The 25,712-nt window shown below is 53.0% G+C and overlaps 2 protein-coding genes across 4 annotated transcripts in view; one reads left to right on the top strand and one right to left on the bottom strand.

Moving 5' to 3' along the window:
• Positions 1 to 1,842: 1,842 nt before the first annotated feature.
• SIGLEC15 (sialic acid binding Ig like lectin 15) lies at positions 1,843 to 14,599 on the top strand. The gene is made up of 7 exons (XM_033421330.2): positions 1,843 to 1,935; positions 2,797 to 2,907; positions 9,571 to 9,640; positions 10,026 to 10,409; positions 11,468 to 11,848; positions 12,987 to 13,017; positions 14,337 to 14,599. The coding sequence occupies exons 1-7, from the start codon at positions 1,843 to 1,845 to the stop codon at positions 14,416 to 14,418; spliced, it is 1,152 nt and encodes a 383-aa protein (XP_033277221.1). The 3' UTR covers positions 14,419 to 14,599.
• A 5,459-nt stretch (positions 14,600 to 20,058) lies between these two features.
• EPG5 (ectopic P-granules 5 autophagy tethering factor) overlaps positions 20,059 to 25,712 on the bottom strand; it is a 129,548-nt gene continuing 123,894 nt past the window's right edge. For all 3 annotated transcript variants that reach the window (XM_004266052.4, XM_033421337.2, XM_049697760.1), the window contains one exon: positions 20,059 to 24,899. In XM_004266052.4, coding sequence (XP_004266100.1) covers positions 24,717 to 24,899 — 183 coding nt within the window. In that variant the 3' untranslated portion in view covers positions 20,059 to 24,716. The remainder of the gene's footprint in view (positions 24,900 to 25,712) is intronic.

Below are 25,712 nucleotides of genomic sequence, written 5' to 3'. Positions count from 1 at the left end.
CCTTGATGTGCATCATCCTGATGGGTGAGTCTCCCACTCTGCTCTCTGGTGCATTTTCAGAACAGAATAGACTCTCACAAAATTTTAGGTACGGTCTTCTCTCCCTGCGCTCAGGGCAGCTGGGTTGCCAGGGCCTCCAGGCCTGTGGGGAAGGGAGAGCTGCACTTTGGGAGGCTGTGGTGACAGAAGCCAGAAGTTCAAGTCCAGGCTTTGCCTTGGGCTCCTGGTGACTTGAGGCAGTGCCTGGACTCCTCTGGGCCTCAGTGTCTCTACCTGTAGAAAGGCCTCCCACCCAGGCCTTTGCTGTGAGGATCCAGGGGCATAACGGGCCAGCTCTGGGGAGGACAGCGCAGGCTCTGACAGACTGGGGGTGGTGTTGTCATCCAAGTGCTTTGCTTCTTAACGGGCACAGCCCCGGGAAAGAGGGGAGAGCACATGGCTGTTTGGGGTAAGGGTGGGGTGACTTCACTTGGGGAGTAGGGCAAGGGATTGAGGGCACCCTGACCGCCCAGCAGGAACCCCAAGAAGTGAGTGGGAACCCTTTGCTGCAGGCTTAAGTATCAATGTCACTTCACTTAAGGTCACTTAGCTCAAGGAGTCGGTGTCCCTGGAAACAGTATTTCTCAAAAGGTGGTCATGGACCATCTGCATCAGAATCCCTGGAGTGGCGTGCATTTGTTAACACGTTCTGGGACTTCCCTGGCGGTCCAGTGGTTAAGACTTTGCCTTCCAATGCAGAGAGTGCGGGTTCAATCCCTGGTCGGGGAGCTAAGACCCCACATGCCTCGCAGCAAAAAAACCAAAACTTAAAACAGAAGAGTATTGTAACAAATTCAGTAAAGACTTTAAAAATGGTCCACATCAAGAAAAAAAAAAAAAAGCAGGTTCTCCAGCTCCACCCCAGATCTGCAGAATCAGAATATGTCAGGAGCAGGGCCCAGGAATCTGTATGTTCAACCATCTTGGGTGATTCTGATGCACAATGCAGTCGAGGGCCACTGGGATAATGACAGACAACCTTCATGAGCCCCTCTGTCCAGGCCCCAATCCTCTCCTCGACCCCGCTCAGCCTGAGACATCCTCACGACTGTGTTCCTGGACTTGGCATCCAGGCCTCCATGTGCACAACCATTGGCCATCACGTGCCACATGGTGACAGCACTGACATCATGGTGTTCCAAGCTGTTAGTCAATCTTCCTTGGGTGGGGTCCTGTCTCCACGACTGGATTATAAACTCCCGCTCCTCAGGCCTTTGATCCTTCCTCTCTAGCATTTTATAAACTCCCTCTCCTCAGGCCTTTGATCCTTCCTCTCCAGCATTCAACACAGAGTAGAGTTCTGTTCGGGACTGAGTACTAACAGCAAGTGCCTGCATAGCTCTTATTAAGTGCTGGGCCCTTTAATTAGCAATTCACGCAAGCATCATAATCCTATGGGAAAGGAACTATTATATTCCGTTTTCACAGATGAGAAAACTGAGGCACCAAGAGGTTCAGTGGGCGGTGCAGGGTGAAACTGGGATTTGAACTTGGGGGTATGTGGCTCAAGACGGGAACACGCCACCACCTCCTGACCCCATACTGCCCACTGTCCCACCCACAGAGCCCTGTGGTGGGGGCTGATAGGGGAGGGGTTTCCTTTTCCCAAGTTGACTTAACTCAGCCATGTTTCTGGATGATTTCGGGTTGGGTCCCACGTAGAGGGTGGGGCTGGAAGAGGTGACCCTGCCCACACCTGGGGCAGACAGGAGAACAGGTCAGACAAGGCTGTGAATCCTGGCTCTGCTATTTCCTAACTCTGTGGCTCTGAGCAGGTTACCTAACTTCTCTGAGCCTCGGTAAATGCGGGTCCCCATCACCTCGTGGCTGCTTGAAGAAGAATTAGATCATGGGTGGAAGGCCCCCAGCACAGTCCTGGCGCTCAGCGGTTGTGCAGTAAATGGTAATGAAACGTTGCTCAAGTCACATAACTTCAAGGGACACTAGGTTTGGGGTTTTTTTGTTTTGGTTTGGCTTATTTCTCCTGCTAAGAGTCAGCAGCTATGAATCAGTGAAAGACAAAAAAAAATTTACGGGAAGCATGAGCTGTCACATGTTCAAGTACAAAACCCAGACCACACAAATGCTCCAGCTGCATGTCACGACTCCCCGGGGAGGTGGGGCACACGTGGGAGCTCTGCAGCTGGGTCGGCGAGGGGACCCCTCTTCTCGTGGCCGGCAGCTGCTTCACCGCTGAGACCAAGAGCTCTTAAACTAGGGTGAGCAGCGTCCCTCTTCCTGAAATCCCTCTGCAGCCTCTCCATGTGGCAGCGGGCCTGGAAGCGGCCGGAGCCCAAGGGGCCTGAGAGCAAGGTGGCCACAGGTCACGGTCCCATCCCTGTCACACCTCTGAGCACAGGGCCCAGGGCTGGCCTTTGGCAAAAGTGAAGTGGAGGAATTCATCCAGGAAACCCCCCTCTTCCACTTTCCGTGACTTCTCCCTCACACAGGCGTCCCCCCCGCCCAGCACCCTGGGGCAGCCCCTCATCTCCCAGGGGCCCTCACACTCTCTTTTGTCTTTCCTTTCTGTCTCCCCCCAGATCTGCTTTTAGAAAGCGGGAGGTGAGGGGTGGTGGGAAGAGCAGTAGTCTGGGAACTCTGGCCACTGAGTGACCTTGGTCCCCACATCTCTGATGAGCTGGGGCGGCAATCACAGCAGCTGTCATCCTCGAGGACTGTCGTGCCAGGCTTTTAACGCCCAGCTCATTTACTCTTCCCCACAACCCTGCAAAGTGGGGGCCCTTTTCCCTGTTTCAGGGAGGCTCGGCGAGGTCAGGGCACTTCTGGGTGTCACAGGCTGATGTGAACTGGAGTCTCCTGAGTGCCAGCCCAGCCCTTGCCATCGCCTACACCTACGTGCAGTGGGTGGTGAGCCTGGGGCAAAGCTTGGGGCTCAGAGGAACTTACTTGGCTAGCTCTGAACCACTGCAAAAAAACAAACTGAGGAGGCAAGACAGTTCACAGCAGTCACCCAAGGACATGGGGCGCTTATCTGGGACGCGGGGAAAGGTCAGGGACTGCTGCCGTGGGCACAAAAGGAAATGGAGGCTGAATGAGCCAGGACACTTCTGCCCCTGCTGGCTCCTGCGGCCAGCAGCTGGGACCCAGAAGCCCTACCCGGGAGGAGGAGGGGTGCAGGGAGCTAGAGCACGGCAGGGACAGGTGGAATCAGAACTCCCAAGAGCAGCGCACTGCGAGGACTCTGCCCCCGGGCAGGCTCCACCCGCAGCTCTGCATCTCTGTCAGCCCAGGCGACAGGGGCCAGCTCCACAACGAAGTGGCCAGAGAAGCAAGGGTTAAAGTGGAAACAGGACAACCCGAGGGCAGAAGGGGAACAATCAGGCCTTTCCCTGACTTGCGTCTCCCAGCTCCCTGGAGCCTGTGGGGTCTGCTTCTCACCGATGGATGGAATTCCTGGTTCCGCTTCCTCCTCTCCCCTCTGGTCTCTGCCCCATTCTCACTTTTTCTCCCCCTGATAACCTGTCTGGACTATATGCAGGCCCAGAAGGAAGAATTACTGAGAGCAAACTGAGGTGCGGGAGGGAATCGGATGAAAGGCAACTGCCCAGCTCGAGCCACACACCTAACTGGGGAGGTCCGGTGGCCAAGATGAACATCTGTCTTTGCCCCAAAACACCCTCTCCTGACCCTTCAGGTGCCGCAATGCCCAAGAAGCCACCCCTGGAGTCATTCGCTGAGAACACCCCTACTAACATGTCCAGGTGTCCCCAAGGAGGGTAGCCCCTTACAGACAGCTGGGCTCATCAGACTGGCTGCCCGTTAGCTGATAATGTCAGCCCTCCTAGGGGGTGGGGAGCAGATCTCTGAGGGGCTCCACTTCTGAGGGCCACAAGTCTAGCCCTCCACGAGGCATCGTCTGTCCGTGGTGAGCACCTGCCTGGCATCATCCTTCTCCCCCTCAATGTCCATGCTTGTTTCCTCCAGAAACCTGTCACAAAAATCCCACCCCAGCAGACCTAATTCTTGTTAAAGCGCCACTCTCTGAGGACACCCCCATTGGCCATTATCCCATCACAGCCGCCACCACTGGCTTGCTTTCCTATCTGTGGTCCATGGACAGCGCCTGCCGCATGCTCAGATACAAAATCATAAACAGTTTTCTCGCTAGTTAACATAAATGCCATCACACAGAACGCACTGCACGTGAGCTACAGAGAGGCTCCCATGCACATCCCTGCCTCCTTCCTCACCAAGGAACTGGTGGGAATCTGGTTTAGCTGGAGGCAAAGCCAAGGCCTCTATTTCTGATCCATCCAGATGCCACTTCTGCCCATCCAGGTTCTGCAGATGTTTCTACTGCCGAGTTCTCGTCCCACCCTGACACCACTGGCACAGGGCTTTGGGATAATAGGTCCAGGGTGAGTTAACTACCCCTCAGTTGACTCGTGATTATGATTACGTGGAAGTTGGTACCCAGTGCTACAGCCCCAGCCCTCCCTCCATGTGCATCATCACCACAGGGGGCATGAGGGAACAATGTGGAGAGTTTAGTAAATGGCTGCACAGGACCATCAAGAGTGGATGCCTCTTTCCGCATAGCTGAGTTTTCTCAACAGCCAATGGCTTACTTTAAGTACCTAAAAGCCTTTCAGTTAATTTTATATTGACGTATTTCTCAAATGCTTGCCAGGCTTCCTTGTCATTTTTATCCAAATATCATTTTTGGACACAGATTTTTGATTTAAAATTCTCCTTAGTAAGCATCTAGAGACATCATTTGACAGATGAGCCCACTGAGGCCAGAGAGCTACGCGGACTCACCTATGGTCACAAAGTCAGGGCCAGTCTAGCCAGGGCTACAACCCCAAACAGACGCCTGAGACCCCATGCGAGGGGCACGCCTCTCATGGCAACGAACCTTTCCAAGGTGACTCAGGTCATCCCCGCGAGCAATGTTTCACTGGCCTGCTGCAGTGTCATGATGCCTCAAGGCCCTCTGCACCTACCCCTCCTCTAAAGGGTCCCTTTTGTGCTGTACTTTTATCATTTCTGTCCTGATCGTCACATTATTTTTACTGAAACTGCCTCCCTGACTGAATGCTGATTATATCACCCCTTGCTGCTTTCAATGGACTACAAACAGAAGACACTTTCTAGCTTTTCAACCTGTATTTCCCAAATCTGGGGAGCTACTTAAACAAACTCGTTAGAATCATGTATAAATGAAAAACAAACAATGGCTGGGCAATGGACAGGCTGTAAACACACTGAGGCAGCCACGGATTGTCACCATAGCTGTATCCCCAACACGCAGCACAGTATCGAGCACAAGACAGACCCTCAATATACACCTATTGAGTGAATAAGTACATGAATCAATGACTAGCTTTCAGGTGAGTTAAGGGCAAGGCCTGCGCTATTGCATGACGTGTGGTCTACGGTGCCAAGTTGAGCCACAGATGGTGCAGTTTCCGGCATCAATTTCCTGACCCCCCACCCCCACCCCGTATCGCCTTGAGCTGTCCGTCCAGAGCCCTTCTCCTTCCCCACCACTGGTTAGCACTACCCCCATGCTTCCTCCTGGTCCCACTCTCTTTGCACGGCCAGTGAAGGAGGGAACTAACATCACTGAGCATTTGCTGAGCGTCAGCACTGTCCGGGTGACCTTCACGTGTGACTTCATTCCATCCTCAATCCTCAATCCTATGAGGAAAGTACTATGCACCCCATTTTGCAGCAGAGGAGCCTGAGACCTGGGACATTAAGCAACTCACCCAAAGATCTCCCTGGAAGTGGATGAGTCTAGAACAGTGCCAGGCACAGACTGGGTGCTTGATACAAGTGAGAATGTCACCCATGTCCAGCCGTACCAAAGCTGGAATGCTCTTCACCGTGCCCAGTGGCCCACCATTGAGAGGAGGAATTTCGGACAAGGGGAAGAATGTGGGCCTCCTGTTGACCCCCGGAGGTTGATAGACATGAAGCAAGAAGAGTAGAGACCCTATCAACAGGAGCTGTGGTTCCAGTTCAGGGGGCTATCCCTGCCCTGTCCTAAGAGACATACAGGAGCTACCAGAGGGAATAGTAAATGTCCCAGGAGGCTGGGGAGCTTGGGTTCCTGCCAAAGCACATGCATTTGCTCCCTGGGTAATTCCTATTGGGACTTCCCACCTTCACCTCAAGTCCCCTGGGTGAACTCAACCAAAGGTCTCTGTGTAAAAGTGAGTCCAGGTGCCCGCCTCTTGGAACACCATGCAGCAGACAAACAGGAAACACAAGTCTCCCCCTAATGGGAGCCAAGACTGTCACACTTGGTGAAAGGGCCTCTGTGTGCCCTCTCTCCTCCCAGAGCAGAACCCAGCCAGGGAGGGAAGGGCCCTGACCTGTCATTTGTACCACACATCAGGTGCTCCCAATCTAGGCTGTCATCCTCCAGCAGCAGACCAGGGACAAGGTCTGAACATGACCCACCTATTGGCGAAATTCAGCCTCTGTTCACTGGTGCCGGATTAAACCTCCCTGGGGGGCTCTGCTCTAGGAGACAGAGTTTTGAGTGAAGTAGAAAGAAATAGCATTATTGCTTTGCCAGGCAAAGGGGGCCACAGTGGGCTAATGCCCTCAAAACTGTGTGTCCCGCCCTGGAGGGGGTAGTGAGGAGTCTTACAGTGTTCAAGGAGCAGGGTGTGATCAGCTCGTGGACACTCTTCTGATTGGTTGGTGGTGAGGTCATCAGGAGTCAGCATCATCAACCTTCCAGCTGGTCTGGGGTCTCCCTGCTTGTGGGCAGCATACAGTTAACTTCTCCCACCTGGTGGCAGTTTCAGTATCTGCAAAACAGCTCAAAGGACTTGGCTCAGAATACTACCTATGGTCTTTGAGGAAGAACTAGAGATCCTTGAATTTGTTTCCTGTCTAAAGTATAATTATTTTGTGTTGCTTGACTGTTTTCCTTTCTTTCTGCATTTTCTCACTTTTCTGATTAAATTGATTCTTTGACTATGGTTTTTCTACAGACGAAAGGCAGGCGGAGGACGTGGGTGGGGATCTGTTCCGGGAAGACCTCATAGGGTCCTGCTCAGTTACACTCCGAGGGGAAGCCTTGGCTCTGCCTGGTTGGCCAAATGACGTTGCCAAGGCCCTCAGGCTCTCTGAGCCTCAGATCCCCTTTCCGGAAGGGGGGCTAATGACAGCACCCCATGGATTGTTTCCCTTATGGAATAAGATTAGCAATGTCTCCCAGCGAGCCCCCAAAGCACCATGTACTCTGACACCCATATCCTCTCACGCCCTGCAACCTCTATGCTGATGTCCGTACTTCCATTTTACCCTTTGCCTAGAATGCCTTTAGCCTACTTCAGGGCTTAGCAAATCCCACTCCTTTCTCAAGGCTCTGCTGAGGTGGCAGCTCCTTTCTCATGGGGCTTTCAATCAACCCCTGCCCACCCACCCTTCCTGCCAGCCCGGGCACCCTCCCTTCTGCTCTCTCTCAGCAATTCAATTCAACATCAACTACTATGTGGCAGGTACGTGCTAGGCAACAGCTGCACAAATATGACCCCCACACATGTTCCCTGCCCTCCCAGAGCTTCTGGGTGCCTGGACGAGACATACAGTTGAACAGGCAATGCCCATACAGAGGAAGCACTTCTGCCAGCCCTGGGGCATGGGGAAGGGGTGCCAGACCCAGGCTTAGGGCTCAGTGAAGGCCTCCCGCTGTAGGATGACTCAGCTGAGGCCCGGGGACGACTGGGAGGGAGCTGGTGAGTGAAAGGGGCCAGGAACCATGTTCAGACAGAGGGAACATTGTTCATGTCCCTCATTAGAGCACCTGGCAGGCTTTAGTGTAACTACGGGTTCCCAGATCTGTCACCCTTACTGAGCTGTGAGCTCCAACAGGCTGATAAATTATTCTCTTGCTCTTTGTAGCCCTGGCTGTAATCCCAGTGCCTGGCTTCCAGTGGGGAATGTGTCCGATCAATGATGGCCAATTGATGAATGCACAACAGTAAACAATCCCTGGGGAGTCAGTGCCTGGCTCTGCGATGCCTGAAAAATGCAGGAGGTCAGAGGAGGCCAAGGTCACAGAGGGTGGGAACGCAGGAGAACTGAGGCAGGGGCTGGGCCTCAAGACTGGGAGATGCTTTCTGCAGCTAGAAGTACTGACTGAACGAGAAAAACCTTCAGGAAGGGTTTCTCAAATTTGGAACTAGGCCCTTTGATTATTAACAACTGAACAAATGAGCTCTTACTAGGGAAATATGTCAAGTCCCCCGCTCGGATTCAAAAGCGTACTTCCACTTGTCCAGAAGAAAGGAGATTAGGTTTAGAAGCAGACTGTGTGGGAAAAAAAAAAAGAAAAAAAAAAGAACCTTGTGGTTTTATTTCATTGCAAGCGCGGCACGATCCCAAATTAAGGTTTTCTATGAGGCACAGCTCACACAACCCAATTCATACCCCACTCTACCTGGCCTGGAACACACACCTGGAGCCCCCGGGGTCAGGACACTATACTGCAAGGAAAGTACCAAGCGGGTAGTGAGGATGGAGAGGGGCAGGTGAAGGACTAGGACCTCTGCCAGAGAAGGGAAGGCTTACTGGGTCCAGGATAGCCATGATGGGATCCCGGGAGGGCCGTCACAGGGAAGGAAGGCGAAGGCTCCCAAGAGCGATGGGCCGTCACGTGAGGGGCAGGAAACATTGGTTCTGAGCAGAAGGAATGCCTTGACCTGTAGATTACTCATAGATGGTATGGGTTCCCTGGAGGAGGGTCTGCCAGCTGTGGGCTGCGGAGATTCCTGCCCAAGAAACAAGTGTGGCTACCCCACAGAGCAAAGAGCACTGGACTTGGAGTCATGTGATGTGAAGCATGTGAAAGAACCTGGTGAATTGCAAAGCCCTTTGGAAATATAGGGGCTGGTATATTATTCCCTGTAAAGATCCCTTTCCTGAACTGTACCTGGGCACTGGAGGCTAAGCCTGTCCCTCCCTTCTGGAGGAGGCTCCCAGGCCCCCTGACCTGATCCTCCCAGCACTGACACCCATCCACCCACCCCGTTCACCCCACCCCCAGAGAAGCACACATCTGCAACAAGACAGGCGGTGACTCTCTAGCCCTCCGTAAGCTGCAGGCAGAGTGCAGCTTCCAGACCTTAGCTCAACCATACTTCAGAGGCTCACAACATGGGAGGTGAGGAAAGTTGAGCCCAGAGGCACTTGTGCAAGGCAAGGAGGCAGCATAACGGTCCACCCCTCCCTCAGCTCCCTGTCTGGGCACTGGCCTTTTGGGAAACCCGCTTGGGTTGACTGTAGAGGAATCTCAGCCACCAACTCAACACACCAGCTTCAAAACATACCACCGCCTCCCAAGTCCTCAGTTTCCCCTCTGTCAATGGGAGTGTTGCTCTGCTTGGATAAGCCCCAAGTTTCCATGCCCTAGTGCACTAGAGTGCCACAGTGAGGTCAGGCAGTCCTGAGGTTGAACATCAGCTTTGCTTCATCCTAGCTGTGTGACCTCAGGCCTCAAACTCTCTGTGCCTCGGTTTATAACATGTAACCCGGGAATAACTCTGCTTACCTCTAGGATCATTTGTGAGAACTAAAAGAGATACCACCAGGAACTTGCTCAACACAGAGCTGCACAGTAAGTGCCTTTATTATCGTCGCCATCTGGGGCAGGGGTGGGGGGGTGGTCTTGGGACTGTACTGTAACCATGGGATCCCAGGGCTTTTCTGCAGCAGGGCAAGTTTTGATGGGAAAGAGGTTGGGGTCACTGGGCCTGTAAGTGAGGTGGGACCACCCTGAGTGAGGCAAATAGTCCCAGGGAAATGGGGGGAGAGTCCAGGCACCTACAAAGTCACGGCAGTCAAAGTCCCAAGAGATTCTTCTCGAGTCCTGGGGTGGTTTTCCAGACTCCCCCCACCCCCGAGGGCAGGAGGGCGCTTCCCAAGTCCTGAGGTTTCCAGGCCCCCCGAGGGCACGGGCAGGGTTGCCGCATGCCGCCTGCCTCTCGCCCGCCCGCCCGCAGGTGCGTCGGCGCAGCGCTGGTCCATGAAGTTGCCGGCCGAGGTGAGTGCGGCGGCGGGCGAGGCGGCAGTGCTGCCCTGCACCTTCACACACCCGCACCGCCACTACGACGGGCCGCTCACGGCCATCTGGCGGGCGGGCGAGCCATACACGGGCCCGCAGGTGTTCCGGTGCGCGGCGGCGCGGAGCAGCGAGCTCTGCCAGACGGCGCTTAGCCTGCACGGCCGCTTCCGGCTGCTCGGCAACCCGCGCCGCAACGACCTGTCGCTGCGCGTCGAGCGCCTAGCGCTGGCCGACGACGGCCGCTACTTCTGCCGCGTCGAGTTTGCCGGCGACGTCCACGAGCGCTACGAGAGCCGCCACGGCGTCCGGCTCCGCGTGACCGGTGAGCGCGCCGCCCCCCTCCCCGCCGCGTCCGAGGGCTCCCTAGGTGCGGGCTCTGTGCTGGGATGGGAAGGGGTACAACAGGCACACCCCTTTCTCTAGAGCAGGGGGTCTCACACCCGGCGATGGCTACGGGCCACCCGGGAAGTTGTTAAAAAATGCCGCCGAATCCTGGCCCCAGGAAGGGCTGGGGGCGGCCTGGGTTGGGCCTTGTAATGAAGCTCGTAGAGAGTGAATATGCCCGAACAGCTCTCAGACTAGGGGGGAGAAAAACAAGGAACGGTCACCTTAAATATGGCAAGGACTGCAGTGGGCTGTGTGCACAGAGGGGGTGCACAGGGAGCCCACCAAGTGCCCGGCGCTTCTCTAGACCCTGTGGTGTAAAGATGTGGGAATCAGGATCCTAGAGCCGTGGTTCTCAACCCTGGCTGAGCATTGGAATGACCTAAGGAGCTTTGTAAAAATCCCGGAGCCCCCCTGTGGGGGACGCAGGCGTTCTGGGTTGAGTTTGACGCTGCCAAGAACCTCCCATGTGCCCTTGGGCTGGCTGGGCCGCCTCTCTGAGTGCATTTCAGTTTCTTTGCGCTTGTCCGCCCCAGTCCCACAGTCCCAACAATTCAGTGAATCGTCTCAAGTCTAGGTCCTGGCGAGGCTGTCTGGGAGTGAGAGGTGCCCTTGAAATCACTCCAGCAGACTGCCCCCAGTCGTGTGCTACTGCAATAGTAACGACGTTTAGAGAGCACTCGCCCAGGTACCCCACTTGTCAGATCTTCTCAACAGCCCCGTAATGTAAGTGATCCCCATTTTACATGTGAAGAAACTAAGGCACAGAGCGGCGGAATAACTTGCTTAAGGTCACACCGGTACTGGGACCCAGGCATAGTGGCGCCCAAGTGCCTCTTCCTTCCTCTCCGTATCACCTGCTCCCCCCCCTCCCTTCTCCAACGCTCTGGGCCAAGGGGACGGGGAGGCTGCCCCTTGCCCTTGCCTTGCCCTTTGCCTGCCGCTGCTCTGACCACACTTCACTTCCTCCCGCTCCTCCTGGGCCGTCTTCCGCAGCCGCCCCACGGATCGTCAACATCTCGGTGCTGCCCGGCCCGGCACACACCTTCCACGCGCTCTGCACGGCTGAAGGGGAGCCGCCGCCCACCCTCACCTGGTCCGGCCCAGCGCTGGGCAACGGCTCGGCCTCCGTGCCGAGCCCAGGTCAAGATCACGGCCATCAGGTGACCGCCGAGCTGCCCGCGCTGGCCCACGACGGCCGCTACACGTGCACGGCCTCCAACAGCCTGGGCCGCGCCGAAGCCAGTGTCTACTTGTTCCGTTTCCACGGTGCCTCCAGGGCCTCAGCAATCGCCCTCCCGCTTGGCGCGCTTGGCCTCAAGGTGCTTCTGCTGCTCGGCGTTCTGGCCGCCCGCGCCGCAGCCCGCCGCCGCCTAGGTGGGTGCGCCCCAGGCCAGGATGGGTGCGAGGGGCGGCCGGGGCTCTCCTCCAGGCTGACCACCTGGCATGACACAAGCAGAACATCACTTATGCACCTGTGCATCATCTCACTTTCCTCTCCCTGCATCAAGCCCAGGAGGTGGGAACCAGCGTGAGCCCATTTTACAATCAGGAAGCTGAGGCCAGAGAGGTTAGGGAACTTACATCTAGCCTAGAGTCACAGAGATGTAGACCCAGACGATATAGCTCTGAGCCCACCTCTTTACCAGCACCCCATTAATGACTCATCCAGAAGGGTTCCGACCACACACAGGCTTTCCCAAATGGCACCATTTCATTTGGTCCCAACAAGCATCCTGAGCAGCTACTATGCGCTGCATAGGTGCTAGGAATACGGAGATGAGTAGGACATGGTTCCCTGATGAGTGTGTGCTGAGGAGTAAGCAGATAATTGCAGTCTGCAGAGAGAAGTGCTACCAGCCCACGTACTACGGAAGCCCAGAGAGTGTGGGCCTCTCTCTGATGGGGCATCCAGACGGGGGCCGGGAGGGAAGGCTTTACACAAGGGGAGGCTAAATCAAAAGCTATAAGCAGGTGTGAGCTAGGAAAACAAGGAGCTAATAGTACTCCTAGCAGACGGAACAGCATGTATAAAAGAGTGGAAGCTCGAACTAGCAGGCCGTCTTCAGACAGCTGCCGTCACCCCTCCCTACTGTCACTAAGCTGGATGGGAAATTTGCTCTGGGCCCCGGAGAGGAGACTTCCCAGAGCCTCTCAGACCACCCAGGTGAGTAGCACCAGCCTCAAGCTCTCCTGGGATGAAATCCAAACTTTGTCACAGTTGCTCTGGCTACCATCTTTGCTGGGGCCACACTGGCTTTCTGGCAGCGTCTTCAAACCCACCAAGCATTCTGTGCTTCAGGGGCCTCAGAGAAGCAGGTCCTCCTGCTAAGTCGGCTCCTCACTCCCTGTCCTCCCCGGTGATTCGTCATCTTTCAGGTCACTTCTTCGCATCCTGCTGGCTAGCTGTTCCCTCCAGACCACTCTCCTCAGTGGGGCGGGCTGGACAGCGGGGCTTGTAGCCCAGAGGCTACCATGGAGATTCATGCCTCCTCTCTCTCTGTCCCTCACACAGAGTACCCAGTCACCCAGGACGCCTCCCCGCGGTAAGTCAGCTCGCCCACCCCCACCCTGCCCCCCTGTAGTCCACCCCTGGCCAAGGGGTGCAGGCTCCTCATGGAGGGCAGCCTGAGAAGGAAGAATGGGCAAAGGGCTGGGGCTGGGGTCCCAGCCCTGCTCAGGGTCCAGGCCCTCCCTGCAGCCTTCCCCCCTACTTCAGTCCACCAAGCCTGGCAGCCAGACTGGGCCACGCTGACCTGCTCCCCACGTTCCCAGCACTGACTGTGGGCCTCACACTGGCCTATCTTCCGGACCAGCTGCCTGGTGTCCGTGGTGCTGAAGGGTCATTTTTCTGGGTCTGCCTTATCTCTGCACCTAGCTGTGATCCCTGGAGGCTGCATTTCCTCTCATAGTGCCCAGCATTCTAGAACAGATCCACACAAAAGCCACCATTAGGCAATGATTCTCCCAGACACCCTGCTGAAGGCTTTGCAAGCAGAATGTCATTAGAGGTTCTGAGGGCTTCGTTGAGGGCTCACAGACTCAGCTAGGAAGCATTGACCTTGCCCCCCTCTTGGTGTCTGTCCAAGTGAAGGCCTGTGTAGAAGAAGAGAGCATCCAATTCCAAGACCTTGTCCGAGATGCTTGGGGGAGGCAGGCGGGGGATGACAGCCTTCTCTAGGACCCTTTAGACAAGCCCGGGCACTCCCGTAGCGCCGTTCCCACCCAGGCACAGCTCAGTGAATGGTTTAAGCAGACAAGTGGCCCCATCCGAACAGGAGTGGAGGCCAGGAGACCTTTAAGGGCTGTTGACCAAGGCTGCAGCTGGCTAGGTTGCTTGGCTGAAGATGGCAATAGAGAGGGCGGGGAGATGGGGCAGACAGAGGCAGGGATGGCCAGAGTGGGCAGCACAAGCAAGGGAGGGAGCCAGCAGGTCTGGAGCTGGCGCCCCGGGTGCCACCTACTGAGCTGAAGATGGGGGGTGGTGTGTGGTGAGGATCACACGAGCTCTGTGGACTCTTTATGTTTGAGAGGCCACGAGGATGTCCCGGAAGTCAGGAAAGCGGTTAGGGTTAGCAGGAGGCCCGACCCGGAGGTCAGGACCCCAGAGATGGTTTTTGAAGCCACAGATGAGATCCCTTTGAGAAGACAGAGACTCTGGGATGCTGTCACCCAGGTGGTCCCCTCCCTGGTCTGCAAGTTCTGCCGCTGCCCTGCCTCCAACCTTCGGTTAGTCTCCAGGCCTTGTTGGATGCAGGCCCCCGAATCCCCTCTCGTCCCTCCTTCGGCCCCTTCCTGGGCTATGGTTTGGGCAGTCAGAGACCCCTCCTGTTTGGGTGGTCAGCCAACTTTCTCCTGTCCACAGGCCCCAAGCTCAGGAGTCCAATTATGAAAATTTGGGCCAGATGAGTCCTCAGGGTCCACCAGCAGCCGTGTGTTCACCTTGAGGAGCCCATTGGCCACTGGCATCCCCTGGACACCATGAGGAATGAAAGCCAACATGTGGCTTGGCTGGGATGGCCCTTCCTGGCTCCCAGGCACCTTGGCAGCCCTAGCCTGGCAACGCCCTGAGGTCAGGACCCTACTCACAGAGGCTCAGAGGTCTCCTACGTGGACTTCTGTCTCTAAGCCCCAAAGATATTTCTGTCAACGGGGCAGCATTTTACACGCATGCGCACGTGTGTGTGTGTGTGTGTGTGTGTGTGTGTGTGTGCCTGCACTCGCACGTGAGCCCAGGTGACACTTCTGCAAACTCGTCTTGCCTTTGCTTACCTAGAACACTATAGTAAAGCAGGCAGGACCCTGGTCAGAGGGGTCTCCAGGCCCAGGCTCCATCCTCGTTCTGTCACCGACTTGCTGTGTGGACCAAGGCACTTTTTTCCATTCTTCGGGTCTCTGTTCGTCCACTGTTGAACAGCAACAGTAACAGTCTTCTCTGCTGGCTTCGGGCTGTCAAGGTCTGAGGAAATAGTGGATGTGAAGGGACTTGGGGCAGTACAAAGCTGTCTACAGGTGTGAGCCGTGTTACAGGCTCCTCCTTGCAGAGCGACCTTGGGACATCTAAACTTGGACAAGCATAGCACCCACACCGGCCTCGCTGGGAGTAAGGATTCCAGAGGGCAAGTCTGGGTCTGGGCTGTGCCACCCTGTGGTCCCAGGAACATCAAATCAGCAACAAGGAGAAGCCCGGTATCCCTGGCCCCTGGGGTCTCCTCTGTGACTGTCCCACACTCTGCCCTCCTCTTACCCCATCGGCTCTCTGCACAGCCTTCAGCTGGGAACTCTGGGAAAAAGGAACAAAACACCCATCATCTCAAAGCATGTGGAATCCACTGTTCTTAAGGACCAAACTCTGGGAGGTGTGAGGGCAAGTCTGGGCCAAGGGTGTCCGTGGATAAAGCAGCTGCAGCCCTGACCTCTCTACCACCTGCCTCTTCTCTGGATGTGCACTGGCCAAAAGCACCGGCCATTTCCCATTTGCCCGAGGTTGCCAGGCTGACTGCAGGGTGCTGCCTTCCATCCTCACACTCGATTGGTTTAGCTCCTGCAGTCTTTGGGGGCAGGGAGAGGGGGAGGAGGCATGCTTGGGACCCAGGCGAGCTGGCAAAAGGGCCACAGAGATATGGGCCTTCAATGGGAACAGACTTTCTTCCCTCCACAACTTTTCCAGACGCTGCAGTGGTAAATTGGAGTCACCTACAGTGAGCATGGGGTCCTCTCTGATGCTTTCCGGGGAGAGGCATGAAGGCTGAAGGATCTTCACAAGTTAATAAGCAGGGTGGTGGGCTACAAGGCTCCTCACTGGAGCCTTCGCCAGAGCAAAGGGGTGATGGCAGCTCACGGTTAACTTGGGATCATCCAGGAGGCTGTCTGAGTTGTTAAGAGGGCAGTGGAGTTGGCATTTGTACCTCTTTGTGCAGGGATACTTTGGGCACCTCCATCAAGAGCCCTGTATCGTCAGGGAAGGGCATGGGTGATGTGTCTTATACCATCTGCTTGGTCTTTGAGGCCAGTTCCACAGCCAAGAAAAAGTGATAGGAATTACTTCTTATGCATCATTTTGTGCTAGCAGTTGGCCAGGTGTTTGGGGATATAGAAATGAATAAGGCTGGCCTAGGTCGTGCTGCAGTAACAAAGCCAAATCACACTGGCCGAGAACAATTAGGGTTTCTTCTCTCCATAGCTGCATGCCCGGCACAGATCGGCAAAGAGCTGTGCGCACTGTACTTACTCAGGGACCCAGGCTCCCGGGGATCCACCCTCTCTAATGTGGATTGCTGGGCTGGAGATACAAAGAAAGCTCTAGAGGGTCTTCCACTTGGGATCATAGTTCACTGGCCAGAACTAGCCACATGCCCCACTCTCCTGGAGGGGCTGGGCAGCGTGACCCTTCACTGCACCTGGAAGAAGGGAAGCCGGAGCATTTGGGAACAGCCCTGACAACTCCACAGGAGGACTCTCCAGGGGTTCTCACGCTCGTGAGCGACACAGACTAGTAAGTGGGAAATCACGTGAGGGCATCAGTCTGCTGGGAGTGCTGTGGAGCACATACAAAGGGGTGAGTGACCCAGTCTTCGGAAGGCTTCCTGGAGGAGGGGACATGGAGATGGTACACACTGGCCACACAAATGGGGGAGAATGGAGGTTGGGCGGTAAGAAAAAAAAGTCATTCTAAGCAGAAGGGTCGTTCTGAGCAAAGGCCAGGAGGTGGGACACAGGGTGCTGTCTAAGCAGTTGAAAGTTGCTGGAGCACCAGGGTAGAGACAGGTGTGGCTGGAGCCGAGGCCACAGCATGGAGGCTCCTGGGTGTGGAGGGCTCGGCCCCAGCAGGGATGAGCAGCTGGAGGGAGTCAGGGCGCCCTGCACTGCCTGCACAGCTGCTTTCACTGTCTGACCACTGCTCTGCCCCAGACCCACAACACCTTGGGGCTGGGGTTTCCACCTTCCGACCCTGGACTCTCAGAGCAGCATTTCCCAGGTGAGTTCCAAGGATCACCTGTATCAGGAACACCTGGGACGCTTGCTCAACTCCCCATCCTCAGCACCACCTGGACCACCTGAACCACAGGCTCTGAGGGCAGGGTCTTTAGACAAATTATCCAGGGGATTTTGTCCCTAACTTTGTCTTATGATCATTTTTCAAATACACACACACAGCTGAAAAAGCAAGACGATCACCCAGGCGCCCACCACCTACATGCAACACTTACTAACATTTTGCCCTATTAGCTTAATGCACAAGTGTGTGTATATGTTTATGTGTGTGTGTGTTTGGCCGAACCACTGAGAGTAAACTGCAGACATCACAGTACTTTACCCTGTGTCTCCTGACAAGAGCATTCTCCTGCATAACCTCAAGGCCGTTATCACATTTGAGAAAATTAACAATTATTCAATAATATCATCGTACAGCCCACATTCATATTTCCCCAACTGTCCTTTTTTAGCTTGTTGTTTCCAACCAGGGTCCAGTCGACTCCAGGTGATTTTTAAGCAAGATAGGTTGGAGACTCCCTCTGAGTCAGCCTGACTTGTAAGGGTGCTGGCTGCCAACCCGGTGGTCCTTCCTGCGGTGTTTGCACTCTGGAATAGGGCTTCCTGCAGGCTGAAGCAGCAGCATTCCTCTCTGCTGCAGGGTTTCGGACACAGAGATGGACCGTGGGGAGGCACAGTTCAGGAGGGACAGGCACAGTTCCTCTACCAATTTGCTCACAGTGCCCAGGCAGCCTCCTGCTCAGCCTCCGGATAAAGCAACTGCTAGGGGGAGAAGGGGAAGGTGGTGAGGGGACTGCACTTGACCATCATCAGACCCCCTGGGCTCACCTCAGAGCCAGGGAGTCCTTCCCAACTCTCCCCTCTCAGAGCACCCAGATGCCATCGGTGGCAAGCAAGGACCAAGCCACAGGCGGCAGGCTCGGTCAGCACAGTGTCCTGGGCCTGAGAAGTGACCTAGGAGATTTGGTGTTTTGGAGACAGGACTTGGCAGTGTGGTGCAGGGGAGAGTGCTCTGCGGACATGAGAGGGGCTTCTGACACCCTGCAGCTTCCCTCTGTTCCCAGCCGCCCACCAGGCTGCTCCTGGAGGTAAGCAGCGGGAGGAAGGGCGACTACTGCCCAGGTCCACCAAGAGCCTAGCACACCTTCCCTGCCCTCAAGGAGCTCATGTCCTAAATTTTAAATTGAGATGTAGCTGCATGAGAACCGTCCACGAGATAATATACGATGAAGGTAGGCCTGCCTGGGGACAGAAATGACACTGAGTGGGGCTGAGTTTTTACATATATACATATGCCCCCTCACCAGACTGGATGACAGAGCCAGGTGAAGGCAGGGCTCAGCCAGCCACAGGGCCTTCAGGCCAGGGACCTTACAGACCATGAGTTGGGGTCCTGAGCTTTGTCCCACCTCCAGCCTGGCACTTAGGTCCAGTTCCATGCCCTCCACAACAATACCCCTCATGTTCTGGGGGCCCCTGTGATCGTCAAAGTTCCTTCCCTTCCATGATCCCAGGCAGTTCTCACTAAAAACCCAGGAGACAGGCAAGGCTGCAATTATCCTCATTTTAAAATGAGGTAAAAGTCTCAGGGAGGAAAGTGACCTGGCCAGGGTCACACGTGCTTGTGACAGAACAGCTCTGGTCCCAGCTCCTTCCACACGCATGCCTCCTTTTCCTTCCCAGGTTCTCACATGCCTTTCCTCCTCTCCTGTGCCCCTTCCTCTTTGTCATAGTTTATGAGCTAAAGGGAGAAAACACAGTCTGCCAATACAAGGATACAGAATTATTTGGGATTGGAACTCCCTGGTTTTCCAGAGTTTGGGCTGCCAGACCTTCTCTGTCCCCAACTCCCACATGCCAGTGAACTCAGAGGGGCCACAGGGCTAAAGATTTCCCTGGGAGAGGCCCTGTGGGGACACTCACCTCCACACCTCCACCAGAGGCTGCTGGCTGTGACCTCAGGTGGAAGAGCAGAGAGATGGGGTGGGGAAGGGGAAGGGGGGAGGAAGAGGAAGTGAAGGGAGGGAAGGTACAGAGAGGGGCCTTAAGAAAGGTTAAGGAGGACGTGTCAGGGAGCAGGTCAACTAGAGCAGGCTGAGAGAGTCCAAGGTAAGTCTGGCCCAAGCCACAAATTTAGGCCATTATTAAAATATGGTGTCCAGGAGAGAGATCAGGTTGGCCCCTCTGACCAATAGGCAGGGAATGTGGGTCTGTCTCCTAAAAGGGTTTAGGCTAGCAAAGGAAGACCAAGAGGGAAGAGGGCTGTCTTCAGAAGAGAAGCAGGTTTTGGAGGAAGATCTTGGCTCCCTATCCTTAGGTGAAGGATTCTCATTTGCCCCATGGTGACATGGACCACTTTGGAGCTGCATTTCTTTGGGCGTTTCCCAGCAAGGAAGCCCACCTGTCTAGAGACAGGTAACCCGATTCCTACACTAGTAGGAGGTGGGACAACTTGCCTCTAAGCCACTTTCCAAAATCCTGTGATTCTGTCTGGAGAAGGAAGCCAAACCCAGACAAGGGCGCAAGCGTTGGGGAGACACACAGGGCGCTGTCCCAGGGAAATCCCAACTGATGTAATCCCAAATCAAATGTGCGGGCCCTCTCACCATACTTTGGCCCATTCAAGATGTGTCTTAATGTAATGGAAATGAACACTAAGGAAGAACTCCCTGGCATTCCAACATGAAGTGATTTCTGGAGCAGACTGTGACCAAGCTCAGGTTGCACTGACCTCCCTGGCAGCTTGGCTGCCCTCCCAGAGGTGCCCTGCCCCCACCCAGGAACTCAGGCAGTGGAAGCCTTAGTGCAGCTTCACGTACCTTCTCCTGCTAGGATCACAAGCACATTACAGACCTCAGGGCTCTCCTGAACTCTCTGGGGTCACCAGGTGGTCCCCGTCTATGCCAGTTCTTAAACCCCCAAGTTTTAAGTTCTCTTTGAAACTAGGGGCCTCACCGATTGTGGTGAAATATCACAGAATATAGATTCTACCCATTACAAGCTTTATAATTTCACATTTTTCTTTTTGTGATTTTTGGATGAAAAGACCTGCCAACCAACTTGCCCAAAATGAGATGTCTACCACACGTAAATTAAATTTGAATCTAGTTTATTTGCAGAATTTTACTTAACCAATTCTCATTTCTTCCTGTGTTTCATCGCTATATAAAAACTCATTCTTTGTACAAGCAAGTAAAATGCCAACAATGAATAAGAAGTGAATATTGCACATTTAATGACCAAAATAACTTGTTTTTAAAGGCCACACTAGGCATGTGGGTAGGAAAAAAGAGTTGAACACATTTAAGATGTATTTGCTGCCACTTGAGTGATTTAAGCCATTGAAAGAAAAATAAATCCTAAACCTCAGTGCTTGGGAGATATTACATCATAATGAACAACATTCCTTAGTGGTTTCATTACCCCAAAATAGGGTCAGTAGTTTTTTTTTTCAAGTTATTGTCATCAGAAATCAGGAACCTATCTAGACTGAAGGAAACTTCAACTACCGCTTCTATAGGACACATGATGCCTCTATAATGTGAGAGGGTCACCACAGACCAGGATCATCACAGACCAGGACAAGGTCAGTGTTAGTGCCTGGCTAGATGCCAAGAACTTTACCCAGCACAACCCAGATGCAAATGGAAGATGACAGGAAGGAACTTTTTTTTTCAAAGCATCATGCTTATTTGCAGCATCGTACTCTCCACTTTGCTTAATAAGACAAAGTTAACTAAGCAGAAAATTTTTCAGCTCTAAATAAAATTTTACTAGCTCAGAATAAGGAGTAAAGTTGGTCCAAAATGCAGAGCAGACAGTTTTGAAGGATAAGTGCAAAGTGCCTTATTGTTAGACCTGCGACTGATGATAAACCGAGCTCTGGAGCTTGACTCACCACTGATTGAATGTGCCAACCAGAGGGCACAGCTGCTGAGAGCTGATGCTGCCCACATGCCCAGGGGAGCAAGCTTTGCTGCGTGACCCACACTAGTGTGGCCAACCCCCAAAGCAGAGGCCAGGCTGAGGGCACACGACCTAAGGAGGCACACTCTCTCGGAGCCAGCAGGCAAGTACCACCTTATATGTGTGCCCTGGGTGCCTCATTTGTTCTACCCAAGTCCTGACCCTACTGTTTCTGGGCATGGCCCTCTTCTAATAACGTGGGCTAATTTGGGCAGTTTTCCCAAAGGGCAGCCCTGGCAGACATCATGGGGGCAAAGGACTAACTAAAGGCACTAGGCATTTCGTTTGACAAAGGCTGAGGGCTGGGCGGACGGGCAGGGTCAGAGGTGTGATGAGGTATGAAAATTTCCAAAGGTCTGAAGGTCTGTCAGGAGGGGGCAGGAGAACAGCTCCAGCAGAACTATGGCCAGCGTTACCAGGAAGCCAGTTTTAGCCCAGTATAAAGCAGAACTACAACCAAGCTCACCAATGGCCACTTGGGCTTGTCCATGAGGAGCGGAACTAGCAGCCACAGGAAAGGGCAGAGGAGAGGCTGGAGGATCAGGGCTGGGATCCCTGCTGAGTGGGAGATGGGACCAGATGAGCTTTAATGCCTCTACTGACTTCAAAAGTCATGATTCTATAACATCTGCTTCGTGCTCCAGAAATTATTCATTTCAGGTTTAAAAATCCAATAGAGGGACTTCCCTGGCGGCGCAATGGTTAAGAATCCGCCTGCCAATGCAGGGGACACAGGTTCGAGCCCTGGCCCAGGAAGATCCCACATGCCGCGGAGCAACTAAGCCCATGAGCCACAACTACTGAGCCTGTGCTCTAGAGACCGTGTGCCGCAACTACTGAGCCCGTGCTCCGCAACAAGAGAAGCCTCCGCAGTGAGAAGGCCACGCACCGCGACAAAGAGTAGCCCCCATTCGCCACAACCAGAGAAAGATCGTGCGTGCCAACGAAGACCCAACGCAGCCAAAAATTAATTAATTAATTAAGTTTAAAAAATCCAGTAGAAAACTGTGTCTCACCTTCACTCGAAAGGAAGAAAGGGCATGGACACTCTCACTTGCACAACGTGGATACACTGACTGGGAGGAAGGGGGTTGGCACTTGGTTAAAGAGAGGGTGGGCTGCTCAGGGGTTTTCATTTTCTGGACCCAGCTTCCCCCACCTCGAAGAACTGAGAGACTCAGGCAACCTCGAGGAGGCAGACGTGACTGTGTCAACAGGCTGATCGTGAAACCACCAGCGACTCGTGCCAGGAGCTTCAGGAACATGGAGGGTGGGCCCTGGCCCCATTAGGCTGGGCAGACGCATCAGCAGAACCTCCCTCCCTGGCATCTGTGCCTGCAGCTTTCTGCAGAGTTAGGAAGGGGAGCCAGGAGATCAGGGGGTCGAGTGTGCCTCTCTGGCCCATCCTGTGTGAACTGCAGAAAGAAGAGTGGAGAAGAGAAGAGGTGCTTTTCATCAAGCCCAGGAAGCTGCTCTGCATCCCCATCTGAACCGGAAGCCGCTGCTGGCCACGTATGGGGAAAGTCTGCACTAGTGCACCTTCAACGAAGCTCCAGCACATAGGTGCCTTGGTCTTACTGACCCAGGTATCAACATGCAGCACTGCTAACTGTCTCTGAAACATGCCCTGCACTCTCTGGAGGTGACTATTTTGCCAACAAAAGCTCATTATTCCTGAAAGCCAGTGGGCAGACCGGTCTATTCTTTCCCAGGAGGCTACAGCAACATTGCCACCTTCTGAACTATCTTAGTGTCGTTAAAGCAATTTCTTAGCCCAGAGCCTCTCATAGGAACCTATGTGGTGAGTAAACCTTCCACTGTTAAGTGTGAGAGGAAGTACTTTTACCAACCATCTCTGATGATCAAGTTACAGTGTCAAAAAAAAAGATGACATCAGGCATAAAAAAATCTGCATCAACTTTAACAACTGAAATACTTTACAAGATAGTGTGATATCCCTAAAAATCGGATTCTTACCAGCTACAACCAAAGATTGATTTATTTTTTATAATTTTTACAGAGCAAATACATTATAAATATTATAAACCTTCAAAAATTAAGATTAAACAGAATTTTCTTTAAATGTATGTACTGTCACTCAAAAATTTCATTCTAGGATACCAATAATTACATCCTCCTCAAAGAAAACAGCACACAGAATATTTCCTGTCATAAAATCTTTGTTGCCAAATCAGCCATGGAACTGTCCACAGCTTCTAAAACGTGTTAACAAGGAAAGCTCTGAGATGCATCCCTCAGAGATGGACACTTAGTGGCCTACAGAACTTGAAGGCTAACAGGGATGATCTTTACCAGAGCATTTCCGTGGGACAGAACTGCTCTGTCCAACTAAAAAGATTCAAAATAAAGAACAGCTCCTACACACTTCCAAATGTTGGGGGAAGCACCGCAAAACGATATTTGGAAAGAGATTATCACTCAGTTAATCTATACCCCAAATCCCCCTGCTAAAAGCTCTCAGTGACTAAGACATTTTTATGTAAATAGCCTCGGGCTATAGATAGCCTGCAAGCAAAAGACACCTTAGGCCAGCTGGACAAACAAATCAATTTTGAGCCAACAGAATTATGAATATGATGACAGAAGTCAAGGTGCGAATTCCAGGGGGTAGGGGGGACATGACAAGAGCAAGCAGATGGCAGCAAAACACGGCAACACTGCAGACAGGCTTTGGTAAAGAACAAACTGTTAACAACAGAAGGCACGTGACGATTAAAAAAAAGCCAAATTTCAGTCAAGTCTCCTGACCTGACCCAGTTTCCACCGACCAGTGTTTCAGCAGGTTTGCTAGCTTCATTTGAGTTTAAATCTGGAGTGATAAAGCAAGCAGGAAACAGACAGTCAAGTTCTCTGTCTCTGTCTCTCAACAGCAGGACCTTCAGATATCAAACTTGCTGTCTGGAAAGAGCTGCAAATTTACATGTCTACAGGGGCCAAATAAGACGTGAATGAAGGAGCGGGCTGGGGTATGACCAAAGGGAACGTACGTCTACAGTGCACTGGAGAGAGGAAGCCCTGTCTACACTCTCAGCCACGGAGATCAAACAAAACACATCTGTGCACGACATGCTCCCCACAGACCACCAGCATGCGCCCCCAATGTAGACAAATGGCTCCTTCTCTATGAGGACACACGGCTGGATGGAAATGGACTTGTCACCATCTCTACTGTCCACTATAATCAGGATCAAGTGGTCACATTTTACACAACGACTCACTTTGATTCAGCATTCTCATCTCCCTTCTGAGAGAAAAATATAATAATTTAAGCTGGTATATTTCCCCACATTTGAGAAATGCAGAAATTTTCAAAGCTTTTTTACTTTGAAGGAACACAATTGGGATTCAAAAGTGAGGGTTCAACCCGATTCCCAAAGTAGTTATATCTGGCACAGGAGTCTTGACATTTAAATGAAACAGGAAAAGACAGAAGTGGAGACATACGAAAGCACCCCACCTGGGGTCTCATGAGATGACTGGATATTCGGCAACTGAGAGTGGCTCTCTACCCAAGGAGAGCTCCGTAAGTTCTCTTGTTGGATGAACATAAAAATTACAAAGTCCCTGGAACATTTTAAGAGCTAAGGAAACACACACATACACATGTGCACATGCACAACAATTACCTAGTGCCCACCAACTTGCATCTCAGTCAACTAATTCATTGGCCAAACTGCAGTGAAATTGAGCAAAGTTATTTGTGCAACAGCAAAGTTAAATGTAAACATAAACAGCAACAGGTTTATCAAGAGCCTCAGTGTTACTATCGTATGTTGTCCAAATAATGCACTTCTGGATAGAGACAGTTCACAAGAAGAGCCAGGAAGCTTTTCCCATCTTGGAGGCAATGGCCAGGACGCTTTATAAATTGTGCGGCTTGCAATATCTGATCCTGGTATTCAATGTACTGCTTACTTGACGTCAAGGATTCAAGAGCATTCAGAGCCTAAAAGACATGGAAGGCAAGAGGGTTAACCACGTGGATGCATATAACATGATTCCCGCAGGTGTAGCACACCTGCCGACGTCATCAGGTGCAACTGTGAGCCTCCAGGGAAGCTACAGAACTGGAACTAGAGGTCTCAAAGGCAGGCACTGATCAACCACAATTAGAAGGAGGCCGGCAACCCAAGCCTCTCTGGCGTCTGCCGCCTTCCACATCCAGCCTTCCCTCTTCCTGGCCTGTGCTGTTTCCCAACCCCTCCCCGCAGAGAGCCACTGCTGCAGCCAGGCTGTCTTCCTGCTTTGTCCTCCTTGCCCCAGTGCCAGCACTGCAGCCCTCCCCGCCAGATCATCTACTGCCTCTCTTCCTGGAGACTCAACCGGAAACCACGGGCATCAGCTTTAATTTGCAGTTGGGTTTGTTCTCAGATTACAAAGTAATGTCGTACTAAACCGTGTAACTAGAAATTCAGAAGGAACCAGTGGCTAAGTGCTGCCGAGGGTGAATGATAAGGTTGTTCTATCAGCCAACAAACACAACGGACAGATCAAGTTCCTCTGGCTTCCGCCCAACAGAATTGACATATTCCCATGCTTCTCTTCGGGAATAAAGAAAGAAAAACATTCTTTACTTCCATAACTTTAATTTTTCCTCCCTTCATACTGAGAGAAGAGAAGAGAAAAAGACTGTATTTAGAGAAAACAAACAAAAAATCAGAACAACGGTTCTTGGCGGGTAGGGAGTTTTGTTTTCCAGCTATACGAGCTCACCCACCCCTAGCATTCTGAGTGTGAACTGTGAAGTGTCTCTCTCATT

The sequence above is a fragment of the Orcinus orca genome, chromosome 15 (assembly GCF_937001465.1).
Source record: "Orcinus orca chromosome 15, mOrcOrc1.1, whole genome shotgun sequence".
NCBI classification, from domain to species: Eukaryota; Metazoa; Chordata; class Mammalia; order Artiodactyla; family Delphinidae; genus Orcinus; species Orcinus orca.
The sequence above is the reverse complement of the archived record's forward strand: the minus strand, read 5'-3'. Positions and strand labels throughout refer to the sequence as shown.